Source organism: Spea bombifrons, chromosome 1 (genome assembly GCF_027358695.1).
Source record: "Spea bombifrons isolate aSpeBom1 chromosome 1, aSpeBom1.2.pri, whole genome shotgun sequence".
Classification (NCBI taxonomy): Eukaryota; Metazoa; Chordata; class Amphibia; order Anura; family Pelobatidae; genus Spea; species Spea bombifrons.
Window position 1 is genome coordinate 6540952 of NC_071087.1, and position 18253 is coordinate 6559204.

The following is an 18253-nucleotide window of genomic DNA, read 5'->3' on the forward strand; positions in this document are numbered from 1 at the left end:
TGGGCATCCTGCCTGGAGACTTACTGCCTGTACTTGCTGTTTCTGTCACCTTCGTTAATACAGTACCTTTCAAAGTATTCTGCCTGTGCTGTGTTTCATTGCGTCTGTCAGAACCCCTTGTATCCCCTGCGACTGGGCTCCTACCCGACCTGCTTACCAGGTTCATGACAGCAATACAGCAATAGCCGGCACGTAGTGAAGAGGGAGCAGAAGTGACAGACCTCGCGCTCCCACCACAGGTTGTAGGATACAGGATGGAGGCTGGAGGAAGAAGGATTGAGGAAGAGGTAAGAGATAGGGAGAAAGGGGTGTAAGGGCAGTGTATGTGTATGTATGTGTTTGTAAGCCTGTGTATCGGTCCGTGTGTGTGTAAGAGCAGTATAGTTATTTGTTAGCTGGTGTGTAAGGGCAGTGTATATGCGTGTGTGTGTGTGTGTGAGGGCAGTGTACATGTATATGTGCGCGTGTAAAGGCAGTGTGCATGTGTATGTGTAAGGACAGTGTGTGTGTGTAAGGGCAGTGTACATGTATATGTGTGTGTAAGGGCAGTGTACATGTGTATGTGTAAGGACAGTGTATATGTGTGTGTGTGTGTGTGTGTGTAAGGGCAGTGTACATGTATGCGTGTGTAAGGGCAGTGTACATGGATGTGTGTGTGTTTAAGGGCAGTGTATGTGTGTGTGTGTGTGTGTGAGGGTAGTGTACATGTTTTTGTGTATGTAAGGGCAGTGTACGTGTATATGTGTGTGTGTAAGTGCAGTGTATGTGTTTGTGTGTGTAAGGGCAATGTATGTGTATATGTAAAGGCAGTGTATGTGTATATGTGTGTTTAGGGGCAGGTGTGTGTAAGGGCAGTGTGTAGGGGTCCTGGGAAGGAGGCTAACATTAGCATTTTTTAATAATGATGCTCAGCCAGCTTTATGGTGGACACCTGCCTGGCTGAGAATCGTGGGAATTTTTGTTCACAGCTAGCATCTGCAGCTTTACTGTTGCTGCACTTCCCATGAGGCTCAGCCAGCATCATGGAGGTAGTATGTCTGGTTGAGCCTGATGGGAATTCAATGTGTTGGTTATTTTTAATATACATGAGTGTGCTGACAAAAATGAAGCGTGTTTTAAGTGAAACATATAGAAAGTGACAGCAGATAAGAGCCAGAAGGCCCATCCAGTCTGCCCAACCTCTGAGTACTCTCCTTTAGTACTTGCCCTTATCCTATATCTAGCTTGGCATTATGCCTATCCCATGCTTGCTTAAATGACTTTACTGTATTAACATCTACCACTTCCACTGGGAGGCTATTCCATGCGTCCACTACCCTTTCCGTAAAGTAATATTTTCTGATGTTACCATTAAACCTTTGCCCCTCTAGTTTATGCTTGTGTCCTCTTGTTGTGGTTTTATTTCTTCTTTTAAATAAACTTTCTTCCTTTACTTTGTTGATTCCCTTTAAGTATTTAAATGTTTCTATCATATCCCCCCTGTCCCGTCTTTTTTCCAGGCTATATAGGTTAAGATCCTTTAACCTGTCCTGGTAAGGTTTATTTTGTAATCCATAAACCATTTTAGTTGCCCTTCTCTGCACTTTCTCCAACATATCTATATCCTTCTGGAGATATGGTCTCCAGTACTGTACACAATACTCCAAGTGAGGTCTCACCAGTGATCTGTACAGCGGCATGAGCACTTCCCTCTTTCTACTGCTAATACCTCTCGCTATACAACCAAGCATTCTGCTAGCATTACCTGCTGCTCTACTGCATTGTCTACCTACCTTTAAATCCTCAGAAATAATTACCCCTAAATCCCTTTCCTCACACGTTGAGGTTAGGACAGTACCAAATAGTCTATACTCTGCCCTTGGGTTTTTATGCCCCAGGTGCATTACTTTGCATTTATCCACGTTAAATGCCAATTGCCACAGCTCTGACCATTTTTCCAGCTTACCTAGATCGTTTGCCATTTGGCTTCTTCCTCCAGGAACATCAACCCTGTTGCAAATTTTTGTGTCGTCGGCAAATAAACATACCTTTCCATCAACACCATCTGCAATATCACTAATGAAAATATTAAAGAGAATGGGTCCAAGTACAGATCCCTGAGGTATCCCACTGGTAACAAGACCTTGTTCTGAATATACGCCATTGACTACAACCCTCTGTTTTCTGTCACTCAGCCACTCCTTAATCCATTCAACAACATTGGGATCTAAACCCAGAGATTGCAGTTTATTTATAAGTCTTCTATGTGGGACAGTGTCAAAGGCCTTACTGAAATCCAGATACGCAATGTCTACTGCACCACCTTGATCAATTACTTTAGTCACCCAATCAAAAAAATCAATAAGATTTGTTTGGCAAGATCTTCCTGAGGAAAACCCATGTTGTTTTTGATCTTGAAAGCCATGTGACTTCAGATGTTCAACAATCCTTTCCTTTAACATTGTTTCCATTAATTTCCCCACTACAGATGTAAGACTAACTGGCCTGTAGTTGCCCGACTCCTCCCTACTGCCTTTTTTGTGTACAGGCACAACATTCGCTACTTTCCAATCCCCAGGCACAACTCCCGTTACCAATGATTCGTTAAATATATCAGTTAACCGTTTTGCTAGTACACCCCCAAGCTCTTTTAATAACTTGGGGTGTATCCCATCAGGCCCCATCGACTTATTTGTCTTTACCTTAGACAACTGAAGTAAAACCTCCGCCTCGATAAACTCACATATTTCAAATGATTCAGTCTTTTTTCCCAACTGAGGTCCCATTCCATCATTCTCATCTGTAAAAACTGAACAGAAATATTCGTTGAGGCAGTCAGCTAAACCTTTATCCTCTTCTACATATATGCCTTTTGTTTTTAGTCTAACTAATCCTTGTTTAACTTTCCTTTTCTCATTTATATATCTAAAAAATGTTTTATCTCCATTTTTTACTGATAGGGCAATTCGCTCTTCTGCCTGTGATTTGGCAGTTTTTATAACTTTCTTTGCCTCTTTCTGCCTAATTTTATAGATCTGTCTATCTTCCTCACTTTGGGTATTTTTGTATCTACTAAAGGCTAACTTCTTGTCTTTCACGATTTTGGCCACTTCTGCAGAGTACCACAGCGGTTTCCTTAATTTTTTACTCTTACTGACCAACCTAATACAATTTTCTGTTATCTTCGATAAAGTGGCGAGGCAATTGCTTGTATTGGTGAGTTCCGCAAGATTTTTTATAAAAAGTGTCCCTCTTTCACATTTTGAAATGTTGGGAGGTATGGATGTGTGATTCTGAATAAGGCAGATAAGGCAGAATAGACACAGCTAGGTTTAGAACACAAAAGGGGTTAGCATACAAGCCCCAGGTTGGTACAGTAGACAGGTAAGGTAATGTAGGTTCAGGATTACTAGGCAGGAGAGAAGTCAGGCAAGCCAAGGGTAAATTACAGCAAACCCAAATACCAACTTCAATACACCGAATAGCAAGACCACAAGAGAGTGCCTGTGCTGAGCAGTTCTGGATTTGAAATCCAGCAGCTAGCAAGCCTCCAGCTGCCTGTCACGGGTGCACCTACAGGCATTTCCAGCTGATGGGGATGTGCGGACAGCTGTGCTCCTGTAGCCGTCATGGGACCTCCATGTCGGCAGACTGGCGGCTGCTTCAAGAAATCAGACATGATACATTTTCTAAAGGGTGAACTGAGGTTTTCAGAGGTATTTATACAAAATGGAAAGAGTAGGGGTAAAAGAATCAATCAGGGACTGGATTACAATACTAGTATTCAAATGTGATGCCAGAGTGTCTTGTTCAAGCTAACATAACAGTGACAAAAGTGACATATACTAAATCTTGCAATTTTAACATCTTTATTACGCAGATTAACACTTGTCAGACACACAATTGTTATGTTATATACTACTTAGTGCTACAGAATTTGATGGTGCTATATAAAACAACAAATAATAACAATACACCTGTCTTCATCACCTAAAGCTCATTTGAATAGGAGCTCATTAACATAAACAATGTAGATAGACTTGTTCTAACCTCTAACAAGGAGTCTATGATTAAGTCCTGTATAAGACCAAATGCGTAAGTATTTGTTTATCTGCTTTGTGTCTTGTGTTGCGCTGCACTTCTGTGTTTTAGAAGAAATGGAATAAACAGATTTTTAACTATGCTGGTGGTCATCCTGCTTTTTTAATTGTGAGTATAGGAAGTATCTTGTTTCTATTTTGTATTGAACTTTGGTCTTACGGTTTGAGTAGCCAATCGTAGCCACCTTTATACTGGGGTGAATCACATTATATGCCTCGAGCACTGCAGTTGTGTCTATTTTACAATTCCTCATACCTTTATTAGCAGGCAGTAAACTAATGTGAGTTTACAATACATTTGTAATGGATTAGGGACGGGATCTCTCTAATAAGCCTCTTCTAGTGTTCATCTCTGGTTTTCTTAGCAGAATATAACATTTGGGGAAAAATAGGCAGCTTAAAATGCCAGCACTTGAAGATAATATGGCAAATATTTCCACGGACACAGTGTCCTTCCCTTTGCTGCTCAGATAAGCAGGGATCATTGTGATCCAAACACTACAGAACACCAGCATGCTGAAGGTGATATACTTGGCTTCATTAAAACTGTCGGGTAACGTCTTTGCCATATACGCTAGAACAAAACTCACCGATGCTAGAGCTCCCATATAACCCAACATAGAATAGAAAGCAAAAACAGATCCTTCGTTACACTGAACAATGATAACCCCTTGGTAGGTGTGCATGTCAAACTCTTGAAACGGTGGAGAAACAGACATCCAAGCAGCACTAATCAAGACCTGGACTGAGGAGCACAGCACTACTACAGAGTAAGGTACTTTTATCCCCAACCATTTCCTCCAGTGACTGCCTGGTTTTATGGCTTTGAAGGCAATGCAAACCATGATGGTCTTGGCCAACAGAGAAGACACAGCTATGGAGAAGATGATTCCAAAAGTTGTTTGACGCAACCTGCAGGTTATATCCACAGGGGATCCAAGGAACAAAAACACACAGAGAAAGCTTAACATTATGCACACAAGAAGAAGGAAGCTAAGGTTCAGATTATTGGATCTGACAATGGGGGAATCTCTAAAATAAACAAAAATTCCCAATATGATGCAAACTATACATGAAAAGAATATTGATATAAAAGTAAATAATTGAGCAATAATGTCTTCTTCGTATGACAGAAAGTCGTATGTTTTAGGAATACACTTGATTTTTCTCATATCTGGCCATTGATCATCAGGACACTTCTGGCAACTCTCACTATCTGCAGTAACAGAGAAAAACAAAAATTTGAAGTGGTCACATTGCAACTTGTCAATTAAGTTACAGTATAAAGGGCATTTATTACATAGTTAGTTACATAGTTATATAGGCTGAAAAAAGACATGCGTCCTATATCTGTTTATTCGTTGCTGTTGATCCAAAAGAAGGCAAAAAACCCCGGTTTCTCTCTTTCCAATTTTGCACGAACCAGGAAAAAAAAATCCTTCTTGACTCCAAAATGGCAGACAGATTTCTCCTTGGATCAATAAGCCGTTTCCCCATAATTAACGATTATACCCCCGAATATTATGTTTTTCCAAGTATCCATCCAGTTGCAGTTTAAATGTCTGTACAGACTCCGATAAAACTACCTCTGCAGGCAGAGAATTCCACATCCTTATTGTCCTTACTGTAAAAACCCCTTTCCTCTGCTTGAGACTAAATCTCCTTTCTTCCAGTCTAAACGCATGACCCCGTGTCCTATGCATAGTCCTGTTTATGAACAGATTTACACACAATGGTTTGTATTGGTCCCGAATATATTTATATAACGTTATCATATCCCCTCTGAGGCGACGTTTTTCTAAACTAAACAGATTTAAATTAGTTAACCTTTCTTCATAACTATAGTGCTCCATTCCTTTTATTAATTTTGTAGCCCGCCTCTGCACCCTTTCTAGTGCTATGATATCCTTCTTTAGAATAGGTGCCAAAATTGCACAGCATATTCAAGGTGCGGCCTTACCATTGATTTATACAGAGGCAAAATTATATCTTTATTCCGCGACTTGATGCCCCTTTTTATACACGACAATACCTTACTGGCCTTAGCAACTGCAGACTGACATTGCACATTGTTGCCTAGTTTGTTGTCTATAACAATTCCCAAATCCTTCTCATTTGTCGTTACCCCTAATTCACTACCGTTTAGGGTGTAGGTTGCTAGTGCATTCCCTCCCTCGAAGTGCATAACTTTACATTTATCTACATTGAATTTCATCTGCCATTTGTGTGCTCAGTCCCCCAGTCTATCTAGATCCCTCTGCAGCACTGTAATATCCCGCTCGCACTTTACCTAGTTTAGTGTCATCTACAAACACAGAAACATGACTTTCAACGCATACTGCCAGGTCATTTATAAATATGTTGAATAAAATTGGCCCCAGAACAGAACCCTGAGGGACACCAGTTACCACTTTTGACCAGCTTGAAAATGTACCATTTATAACAACTCTCTGTACTCTATCTCTAAGCCAATGTTCTACCCAAGAACAAGAATTTGCATCTAGATCAATTTCCTTCAGTTTAAATACTAACCTATTGTGTGGAACCGTGTCAAACGCCTTGGCAAAATCCAAGTAGATTACATCCACGGCAACACCCTGATCGACACTTCTACTTACTTCTTCATAGAATGCAATTAAATTAGTTTGACAGGACCTATGTTTCATAAAACCATGCTGATTTTTGCTAATAATACTGTACTTCCCTATGGATTCTTGAATATTATCCCTAAACAGCCCTTCAAATACTTTCCCAGCCACAGAAGTTAAGCTCACTGGTCTATAATTTCCAGGCACAGAGTTTGAACCCTATTTGAATATAGGAACCACATCTGCCTTCCTCCAATCCTCTGGTACAATTCCTGAAAGAAAAGAATCCCGGAAGATTAGAAACAGAGGTTCACTTATTTCCTGACTCAGCTCCTTAAGTACTCGTGAGTTAAAACCGTCAGGCCCCGGAGCTTTGTTAACTTTCTTTAGTTGCTGCAGCACCTTGTCCTGAGTCATCCAATCACAGTCTGACTGTAATTTTTTTCCAGTAGTCCGATGTATATCCATTGCCATAGGTTCCTCCTTCATATATACTGAGGAAAAATAGTTATTTAAAGTTTCTGCTTTTTTCTGGTCCTCCTTAACCAACACTCCCATCTCTGTTTTTAATGAACCTACGTTTTCATCCGGAAAGGATGTGATGAAATACTTTTAAAGATATTAATTGTTGCTTTTGATACCGTGTTCATGAAAGGGTTCATCTAGTGGCACCTGCATTGTCCACTAAAACCATCCATGACTGCCACAATTAATGTATGAATCAGTTCTCCAAAACCAAGATGATGACTCATAGGTCTATTTACTAGGAACACTTGTAATAAAGTTATGGTTTAATTCGACTGACCAGACTGAGTTTCAAACTTGACTCACAATGTATGTATAATTGTACGAATTGCAAATTTACTGAATTTTGTAAATTCTGCACTTTGTACAAATCTGTGAAATGAGGCAACCCCCTCCCAAGAAAAGGAGGAAAATGAAGCAAAAGCTCTGAATTGTGGTCCCAACTATGCAGACCCATTCACTCACATTCATTCACACACTCTCTCACACTCTCATTCATCTTAGAGCAAAATGACAGCACTTTCTGCGAGTTCCTCTCCTCCCATTGAAGGGTCAAGGAGAGGATGTCACCATAAGCACCACCATTTTGCCCTAAGTTCCTTTTAGGGTACAATGACAGCGCTTTTGGTGATTTCCTCTCCCCCGATTGGAGGATGTGGACAAAGATAGGAGACTTAAGATAACAGATTGAAGATAGAAGAAAGGAGAGAAGAGAAGGGAGTAGATAAAAGATAGAAGATGAAAAAGGAAGTGGTCCGGAAAAGCAGAAGTGGTTGGCAGAGAAGGTAGGGAAACATTTAGGGAGTGTGAGGGAATGAGAATAAGAGAGTGTGAGAGTTAAGGTGGGCACTGGATAATGAATTCTGTTCCTGAATTAAAAATGCCCCTACATTTTTAGCCGAACGGAATGGGCAGGGAATGTGATTTGTTGCAAGAAAGCAAACGTGCCAAAAACAAACCAAAAAATGTAAAAAGAAAAAACAATAGGTGTGAGCGGAGCGACAGAAGTAAATATAAACGTAACTCACCCTCACCCCAATGGGTTATATAGAATAAATGACATGAAAAAAATGACAAAAAAATAAATAATACCGTATTTGCTCGATTATAAGACGACCCCCCAAATCTGAATATTAATTTAGGAAAAAAAGAAAAAGCCTGAATATAAAACGACCCTATAGGAAAAAAGTTTTACCAGTAAATGTTAATTCATGTAAACTATTTTTTTAATAAAAGCTATGATTGAGAAAAATATTTTGGTTTTATTTCCTTCTATTTTCCAACCTGCCCCCCCAGTTATGCACATCTGCCCCAGAAATGCCTTATACCCCCTATATGCCACTGTGCCCCATGATATGCCTTTTAACCCTCTAAATGCCACTGTGCCCCATGATATGCCTTTTAACCCTATATGCCACTGTGCCCCATGATATGCCTTTTGACCCCCTATGTGCCACTCTGCCTCCAGAAATGCCTTATACCCCTATATGCCACTCTGGCATTAAGGGGGTTAAAAGGCATATTATGGGGCAGAGTGGCATATAGGGAGGTGTAAGGCCTTTCAGGAGGCAGAGTGGCGTATAGAGAGTTAAAAAGGCATTTCTGGAGGCAAAGTGGCATTAAGGGGGTTAAAAGGCATTTCATAGAGCACTCCGCCTCCAGAGATCCCTTATTTAACACTTCCCCACCCCACCCCCAACTTACCGGTGCTTCTGGCTCCCCTGTCATGTAGCCGGGGCACCGGTGCCGGGAACTCTGATCTCTGACAGCCGGGGAAGGTCTGCGCGATGGACGCAGACAACCCACGCTGCTAGCCACACCTCCTTCCAGCTGCAGCGTAAATTGTCTACACGCTGCCCCGGCATTTGCTCTGAAAAAAACCTCGTCTTATAATCGAGCAAATACGGTAATAATAGTGCACTCTGTATGATAAAATATAACAACTTTTTTTAAAAAAATGTATAAAAAAACTCAAATTCTTATGAGTCAGACAAAGACTGACTCAAATCATCAACGCCTGGTGTGATTAGGGATCACGCACCCAACTGTATTTGAATGGAGATATCTACAAATGGATAAAATCACATAGAGCAGTATTGTAACACATCCAAAATGGACCAGAAAAAGGTGTATTGAACTTTGGACCTTGGAGGCACCCGTTACCATCCTCCACTTTTGCAAAAGCCGTCTGGATTGGACGCATTGGATTTAACCCCTTCGCGACCTTTGCCGGTTCAGGACCGTCATGACAAGAAGGTCACTAAATGACCTTTGACGGTCCTGAACCGTCAAAAAGTTAAATAAGCTTAGAAAGTGATCAAGGATCACTTTCTTCGCTTAAACGGCCTTGCTGCAATGCCTCGATGTCGAGGCATTCAGCAAGGCCGAGATCGGCATCGGGGGCCATGTCTGGCCCCTCCCCGGGGCGTCAACAGCCGCCATACATTGTATGGCGGCGGACGCCCGTTTTAAAAGCGTTTAGGAGGCGATCAACGATCGCCTCCTAAACTTAAATGGTGTCGCTGGAATGCCTCGATCAGGAGGCATCCAGCGACACCAAACACTTACCTTTAGGTGGGCTGTGACCGCTCCGGAGAGCGGTCACAGCCGCAGCTGCCGGTGATCTTCGCCATCAAGTAAGATGGCGGCGGCCCGGGAAATAAAACAAGAGAGACGAAAAAGTTCGCTAGAGGGTCTCCAGACCCTCTAGAGAACTGGCTCCACTTGCTGGTTGAATACAGGTACTGCATTCAACCATGCAAGTCAATGGAGCCCAGCTTTCTAATCACTATGTGATTAGTAAAATATTCAAAAAAAAAAAAATGGAAAAAAAAAAAAAATGTGCTAACATTTAAAAATAATTATGCAGTGATGTCACTAGATGAACCATCCAGTACCAGCAAAATGTGTAAAAAAAAAATATAAAAAAAGTATTAAAAAAATAAAAAAAAATAAAAAAATAAAGTTTATTATTTTGAGCAAGTGCTAAAATTTCTCAAAAATCTCAAAGAGTTAAAATAAAAGCACTTCAAATACCCAAGGGGTGTCTAATATATAAAAAAAATGGCTGATGGGGTAAATTGGAGTGGCCTAGCTCACAGATAGGGCATAGGTACAGACTGACCAAAATGGAGAAAAAAAGCGCACTTCCCAAATGTGGCATTTTAAATCTGAAACAACCCGACAAACCCATGCATGTCGGGTATCACTGCACTCAGGAGATGTTCCTGAACACATATTGGGGGGTTGTTTGACAGTGACATATACCAGAACCTGTATATCTATAACTAAAGTACAATTTGTGTGAAAAAAATTACTATTACAAAGTTTGACAAAGTGTAGTTCTATAATTGGTGCATGGAAAGGGTTAAAATAACAGCATCCGGAAAACCCTGGGGTGTCTAGTTTTCCAAAATATATGGTTTGAATGGGTTAAATTGAGTTAACCGGCTTCAAAGATATTCCAAAGAGGAGATGGAGGCAGAATGACCAAATGACCACCTGAATTACGCATGCCCCAAAAGTAGCCTTTTACCAGCCAAACAATCTGACAAACCCATGCATGTGGGGTATCGCTGTACTCAGGAGATGTTCCTGAACACACATTGGGGTGTTGTTTGACAGTGACATATACCAGAACCTGTATATCTATAACTAAAGTACAATTTGTGTGGAAAAAAAAATAAAAAAAATTACTATTACAAAGTTTGACAAAGTGTAGTTGTATAATTGGTGCATGGAAAGGGTTAAAATAACAGCATTTGGAATACCCTGGGGTGTCTAGTTTTGAAAAATATATGGTTTGAATGGGTTACATTGAGTTAACCGGCTTCAAAGATGTTCCAAAGAGGAGATGGAGGCAGACTGACCAGATTTGTTAAAAAAGATTTGGAAATCATAAAACGCTGCTTGTACTTATTGCCCTATAACGTACAAAAAACAGCAAAAAAACATAAAAACATTGGGTATCTCTAAACTCAGGACAAGTAGTAGAATCTATTTAGCTAGTTTTTTTACTTGCTTTTTTAGGTGAGTAAAATATTTTTCAAATAAAAGTCATAAAATGTGTTTTTTTTCAATTTTTCACCATGTTTTTTTTATTTTTTTTTATAGTAAATAAGATGATACGATCAAAATAATGGTATCTGAAGAAAGCCCATCTTGTCCTGAAAAAAACAATATATAACTTATGTGGGTACACTAAATGGGTGAGGAGAAAATTACACCTGAACACAAGCACCACAAAAGTGTCAAAACAGCCTCGGTCCCACAGGGTAGAAAACGAAAAATGAGCCCGGTCCTTAAGGGGTTAAAAAGACTGCATTATGGTTTTGGACAGCAAACCAACTTGAGGAAGCCCACGGGCGAAACACGTATCGGAGGATTTACAGAGACACTTAAATATAGTATATTTTATGATAGTGTTGTAATTTATGTAAAGTATTTTTCTACATTATACATCACCTTTTATATTATATTTATATACATATACCCTATTGGCCCGAATATAGGCCGCACTTTTTCCCCAAAATGTAAATCTATAAAGTGGGGGTGCGGCCTATAATCGGGGTTTAGCATATTTACCTTCTCCAGGGTGTCTGGAATAGTGGATCAGAAGACTGCAGAGCATTTTCTGTAGTGCGGTCCGGTGAAAATGCAGTCCCCCGGCAACACAAGCAGAAACTTTAGTTCCACCCTGATTTTTTCCCCCCAATGTTGATGTAGATGAGGCAGACTGGTGCAGGAATTGGAGATCACGTCTGCTGCATCCACCTCAACGTTGCAAAACGAAAGTTTAGGTAAGGAGGGCGGGAGCCTCCTACCATACATTAAATGTAAAAATTAATTTAAAAAAATGTTTTTCTTTAAAATAGCACCAAACTATAGGGGTGCGGCCTATAATAGGGGGCATCCTATATTCGAGCCAATACGGTACTCCATACACTCTGCTGGATCTACTCTGCTGTCCATCACCTTAAAGGGGGAGTACTGCTCTAAGTCAGTACAGTGTTCTTTATCCCTGGAGCCAGGTTACAGGCTCTAGGCAAGGTGAGAGGCTAACTGTAGCCACCTTTTTCTGGTCCATTTTGGATGTGTTGCAATACTGCTCTATGTAGAGATCTCCATTCAAATACAGTTGTGCGTGTGATCCCTAATCACACCAGGCGTCGATGATTTGAGTCAGTCAGAAAAAAGAGTTTTTTTATACATTTTTTTAAAACAATTTGCTATATTTTATCATACAGAGTGCACTATTATTATTATTATTAATTGTTTTTCATGTCATTTATTCTACATAACCCATTCAGGTGAGGGTGAGATACGTTTATATTTACTTCTGTCGCTCTGCTCACTGTTGGTTGGTTGCACCACCAATACCTGTCTTTTAAACCAAACAATTAGTCCAAATAGTTTTTTGGCCATTTGCACATGTCTGATATGTATGTATGTGTAAAATTTTCTACTGCATATAATGTGCTGTTACCGATATCTTCAGATATTTCTCCATCTGAACATGGAACACACTCATAGCAGCAAGTGTGATATCCTCTGCCAGGGGCTTTTCTGTATCCTGGAGAACAATAGTCCGAGCATCGTGCTTGAGGAATCTTGGAACATTAAAAAAATATGAATTTATTGAATAGCATTTTTTAAATATTGATATGGCATATCTTTTGGTTATACCCAGGAATCTATGTCTGTTCATGGGGAATTTCGTTGCTTGGGGTCTGGTTGTTGCATTGTGCTTCATCTATCTTTTTTTCCTTAGCTCATGTACTAAGCCACCATGTGTCTCTTTGCCATAAACCACAGTTACTCAATGTCTATAATGCCCCTTCTCACTTAGTGCTCAGCACCCTATTAACTTTTACTAAGAGCCATCTTTGTGACTCAACCTCACAATACACTGTGCTTACTAATCAAGAAATTCCTTTTCACATATCCTACAGACCTCTTCATTAAGCCATGTGTAAATTCTCAGTTTTCTTGATATTAACTTCCTTTAACTTAACCTTCTGTGTCCCACAGGACACATTGAATTTGCATGTCTCTACATTTAACAAAGGTGGTTGCATGCCCCTGCAAATCTCTAAGATTAGTTAATATCCATAGTGTTTTGGGAGTATTAGCATGCAAGGACATGCGTCTCAAGTCGTATGGTCAGTTGAGTTAACTCAACTAGTTACTAGACTTGTGCATTCGTATTCGGGCGAACATGAAAACGAACACAGAGGATGCATTTTCGTAGTTCAGCCCGAATACCGAAGAAACTAACATGGCAGCACCAAAACGTACATGAAGACAAAGACACACAACACGAAGAATCTTTGTGTTCGTCTTCGTTAGTATCTCCAACTAATCCCCCTGGTCCCTTCCCCCTCTAGCCTACCTTTTCAACGCAGCATCGCATGAGTTAATGAATGTGGAATTCTGAAAGGATCTCGTGAGGAGTTAAAGGTCCGTGCGAGGGACTCTATTGGTCGCCTGCAGGGGCCTCCTCTGGCATCAACCAAGCTTTGTCGCCAGGATTTTAAAAGTCTATACAAGCTACTCCATTGGTCGTCAGCAGGGGGCTCATCTGACTTCCACCAATGAAGAGCAGCTGCACCAAACCTTGCACCAAATCTGCTGTGTACCACATTAACCCCGTATTAACCCCTTCTAAAAAATCTAAGGAAAAAAAACAAACATGGAGAATCTACACAAATATTTGCCCGAACCGAACACAGGAACGGGCGAATATTCGTGGAATACAAAGATTTTTGTCCCCACGAAGACGAACACGAAGAACATGAAGTTGGTCGGGGCCCAAGTCTACTAGTTACTAAATACATTTTTCCCTAAAACCTTAGTGTGAACTTAACCAACCTGAATCACTCTATTAGTCTGTAACTTTGGAAGATAAGATAAACTCACTTCAACTTCTTCACAATCCTCACTTATCCTTAGATAAGTAGATCCTTAGGCAGGGCCGGCCCGACAATGGAGCCGAGAGGGGCAACCGCTCCAGGCGGCACTTTCGAAGGGCACTTTGCCGCCCCGAGCCCTTTTTGTTTTTAAAGCGAAAGAGAGAGAAAGGGGCGCCGAGAGGTTTTCGCTTACCAAGCTGTCAGTACCCGCTCGGCGCCCCTCTCTCTCTCCTCTGCAGCGAGTCTCCCTGTTCGGTCTCGGTGCCGGCTTGTAATGCTGAGTGCCGGAAGATTACCTAATTTCCGGCGCACAGCATTACAAGCCAGCACCGAGACCGAACAGGGAGACTCGACGCAGGACTGCTGAAAGGTTAGTACGGGGGGGGCGAAAGGGGAGGGGGGAGAGAAATGGTAGATAAGGGGGGGAGGTGGCATTTTAAAATTCGCCCCAGGGGGCATTTTGCCTTGGGCCGGCCCTGTCCTTAGGCAAAGATGGGTTTCACGAAAACTATATATACTATATCTTGTAATATACACTATATAAATCCCAGGACTTTTAGTCTGAGTTGATCAGAGAGAAGATATTCTCCTCTTTGGTTGAAACTCAACTGCACATTACCAGAATGTTGTAGCACCAAGCAGTATGCACAGCTATGCACAGCAAAAGAATAAAGGATTCCAGATAATAAAATCTGCAGATGGGGACAGGATGTGCAAAACATGTCAAGAGTGTGTTACAGCTTGGGAGGGAAACCCTAGGGTGCTGGGGGGGTAGTCCCAGGGATAGGAAGTAAGGCACTGACATTAAACCTGTGTAACACATTTGGTCTTTAGGTTTTCGAAAATTACTCTTTTTATTGTTGAAAAACTCACTTTGCCATTTTTCCATTTTAAAGCATGATGACTAATGATGAGCTGCTGGTCCTTAGGAAGCGACATGTTTAGTGTAGCCACACGGATTAAGCGTGATTCAAAAGTATCAGAACTACGTTTGGACCACAATCGTACCAGCACGTATTGACCAGGCACTTCTCCTTTTTCATTAAAGAATATTTCTTTTCCCAGGTGATCTATGAAATTAACTCTTCTTACAAAGTTACTGAGCTTTAAAAGACACACACCATTAAACACATAAGAGGGATACATGCATAAATTAGTACCGTATTTGCTCGATTATAAGACGAGTTTTTTTTCAGAGCAAATGCTCTGAAAAATACCCCTCGTCTTATAATCGAGGTCGTCTTCTGATCAGACCTGAAAAAAATGTCCGCTGGGGCCAGGCTGCTTACCGGTGCTTTGGTCGCGAGCAGCGTTTCTTCTGCTAGCAGCAGGAGAACAGGAAGCTAGCAGAGTGTCACATAATTCTGCCTCCCCCTCCTTCCACTGGGGGCGGGGCCAGAGAAGTTGCTCGCACAGCCGGGCCCCTGCAGAAGTCTTCGAGTGAGAGATCTGCAGTTCAGGTAAGGGGGTGGGGGAGGGTTTTTGACCAAGTATGTGTGATTAATGGAATGAATGAGTGTTTAAATGTTTGTGAATGAGTGTGTGTGATAGCATGGATGTGTAAGGGGGGTGGTGGTGGTAGCATGGCATAGGGAGGCTGTACTCACACTCCTATCATCCCCAGGTTCCAGCATGTACTGGCTGCCTTGGCTTGATAGGAGTGTGATTGCTGTTAGCAGTTATATATATATATATATATATATATATCTCCAGAAATGGCTTTTAACCCCCTATATGCCACTCTGCCCCATGATATGCCTTTTAAAATAGGGTAGTCTTATATTCAGACTTTTTGTTTTTTTCCTAAATTAATATTTAGATTTTGTGGGGTCGTCTTATAATCAGGGTCGTCTTATAATCGAGCAAATACGGTAATTGTGAAACATAGAAATGAGATTTATGAAATAGCTACTTGAAAGTATCATTCATGATAGTGTAAGAATAAATGTTATAATTAAATAAAAAAATCCTTAGATGTTTTGTGTCCTTGCTGTGATATCTGGAATTTTTTGCTGGTTCTCTCTTTATGCATAGTTACCTGTATTTTGTTTTCTTCTCTTTCCTTTTTCATACTCCTAAACATTTTATGTTGAAATTATGTAAAGAGGAACCATCATAGTTGTTCTTTGGCTGGTATTTTACAAGCACAGCCAGTAATTAACCATTTGGAACTAGTGCCAGCAAATTAATGGCAATGAAAAGCTGGTATTTTTTTGTGGTGGGGGAGCAGGCTTCCTCAAAAGAAGGGAGCCTGCACGCACACGTGGTGCACAGAGGCTCCGTCCTTATGCGGAAGAGCTCCGGAAGATACCGGACAAAAAACATTGTCTATGTCTGGATCACTATATAATGATAGACGTTGTTCTATACCACCCTCAGTGTCTCGATCACTATATAGTTATGCTGTACCACCATCTGTGTCTGACTCACTGTATAATGATAGGAGTCATGCTGTACCACTACTTGTCTGGATCACTATATAATTATAGGAGTCATACTGTACCACAGTACTGTAGGGGACTGAAGGGGTTAATCTTATGAGTGTTTGTTTTTGTTTATTTGATGTGTGGTTTTGAAGTCCAAAAGTGCCACTCAACAATCCTCCTTCATTGTAGCTTTATGGTTGGGATGCTGTTACCTTTTGCAGGTTAAGGTGTTTTTGCGCAGTCTGGATAAAAGATTACTGAAAAATGCAATGTAGCAATACTGGAGCTTCTCTTTAATATCACTGATGAGTTACTATGACATCATAACATGTGCCCTTTATCACAGAATACAAAAAAATGTTCACCTTTTTCTTATATGCAAACGTCTCTGGATAAATCATATTCCAGTGCAAATGCATGTTGTGCAAAGCATATGCCATGGCGTACACAGCCGTGTACACAAGATAAGTTATCCAATCACTTCCAGAAATGGTGGTAAATATAAGACCTTCATTTCTAGTACAGTTACGTAGCGAAATATTATAAAGCTTCTGAAATAATTTGTTCTTTACTGGATTTGAAGAAAAACGTTTGTAATATACTATCCTAATGTCTTCCAATAACGGATCATTTGGGCGATTGTAGAGCCGGACATTTTTTATAAAATTCCTTAAGTCAACCAATCTGAATGATGGAGTTGTAAAAGTCAAACTACCATTAAATGCTCGTAGCGACTCTAGCCAAAATATCAACCAAGAAGCTGGAACAATTGGTGTTTTATTTTTAAAAAGTGATGGAAACTTCAAAAATCTAATAAGACAGTATGTGGAACACGTACCACAAAGTATTACAATCTGAGTGGATGATTTTTCAACAAGAGCCAATGTATTGTGAGTTGGCATAAGTGAAAGAGAAACTTTAATGATGAATTCAATGCAGATTCCGTGGCTTGTGAGCAGTTTACTTAGCTCTTGGAGTTCTTTATCACCGCTGTCATCTTCTGATGCGATGATCCCAACCCAGTTCCAGTCAAAATGTTTCAGCAGCTTCAGAATAGCCATGTATTGAAAGTGATCATCTCGTACTGTCCGGAAGAAGTTTGGATAAATCACTCTATTGCTTAGTAGAGTGTCAGATGCCAAATAACTGATCTAGTTAATAAAATGTGCATTAAGATCAAATTAGAGAGGTATTATTATAAACAGAAGTCTTTACATTGACACATTACCTGTGTAACCCAGCAATTTCACATATATCATATAATATAATTCTAAATATGTAATGTAGAATATTCAATTATATCACCTGACAAAACTCTGTAGCGAAGGGTGAATACATCACTTTTTCTGAATCTTAAGCACAGTCTTCTAGGGCAACGAGGCTCAAAAACACCAATTTGAAGCAAACTGTGAGTTTTATTTAAAAGTTGACAAATCAAACACCCCAAAATAAAATCATAAAAAAAAGCCTGGCTCCCAATTGGATTCTTGTCTGGGTACGCAGATGGCTAATGAAGCCAATCCTTGCACAGAAGTGCCAATGGTAAATAGGACAGGAGATGAGGAGGGCATCTACGGCAGCGTTGCTGGCACAGGCATTTTTTAATTGCCTCTTTTGTTCTGCTGCAGCCGTCGTTTTTGCCTCACATGATTCGGCACGGAGGAGGGTCATATAGCCTGATTCATTGCTCTTTGTTCACGAGAGTCAGGATTGATGTTAAACCC

The 18253-nt window shown here is 40.6% G+C and overlaps 1 protein-coding gene across 1 annotated transcript; it reads right to left on the minus strand.

Moving 5' to 3' along the window:
• Positions 1–4387: 4387 nt before the first annotated feature.
• LOC128464011 (vomeronasal type-2 receptor 26-like) lies at positions 4388–17590 on the minus strand. Its single transcript, XM_053448099.1, has 3 exons — positions 17368–17590; positions 12678–12764; positions 4388–5295 (listed from the first exon to the last, which is right to left on the minus strand). Exons 1-3 carry the CDS (start codon positions 17588–17590, stop codon positions 4388–4390), a joined length of 1218 nt encoding a protein of 405 aa, XP_053304074.1.
• Positions 17591–18253: the final 663 nt, after the last annotated feature.

Bases quoted from the DNA above. Each gene is read 5' to 3' on its own strand.
- LOC128464011 (XM_053448099.1), bottom strand. From the start codon at position 17,590: ATGGCTATTCTGAAGCTGCTGAAACATTTTGACTGGAACTGGGTTGGG. The intron at 12,765-17,367 runs GTACGTGTTCCA...ATTGTTCTCCAG, and splicing joins TCAGATTGTAATACTTTGTG to GATACAGAAAAGCCCCTGGC. The intron at 5,296-12,677 runs GTAACAGCACAT...CTGTTACTGCAG, and splicing joins AGAAATATCTGAAGATATCG to ATAGTGAGAGTTGCCAGAAG.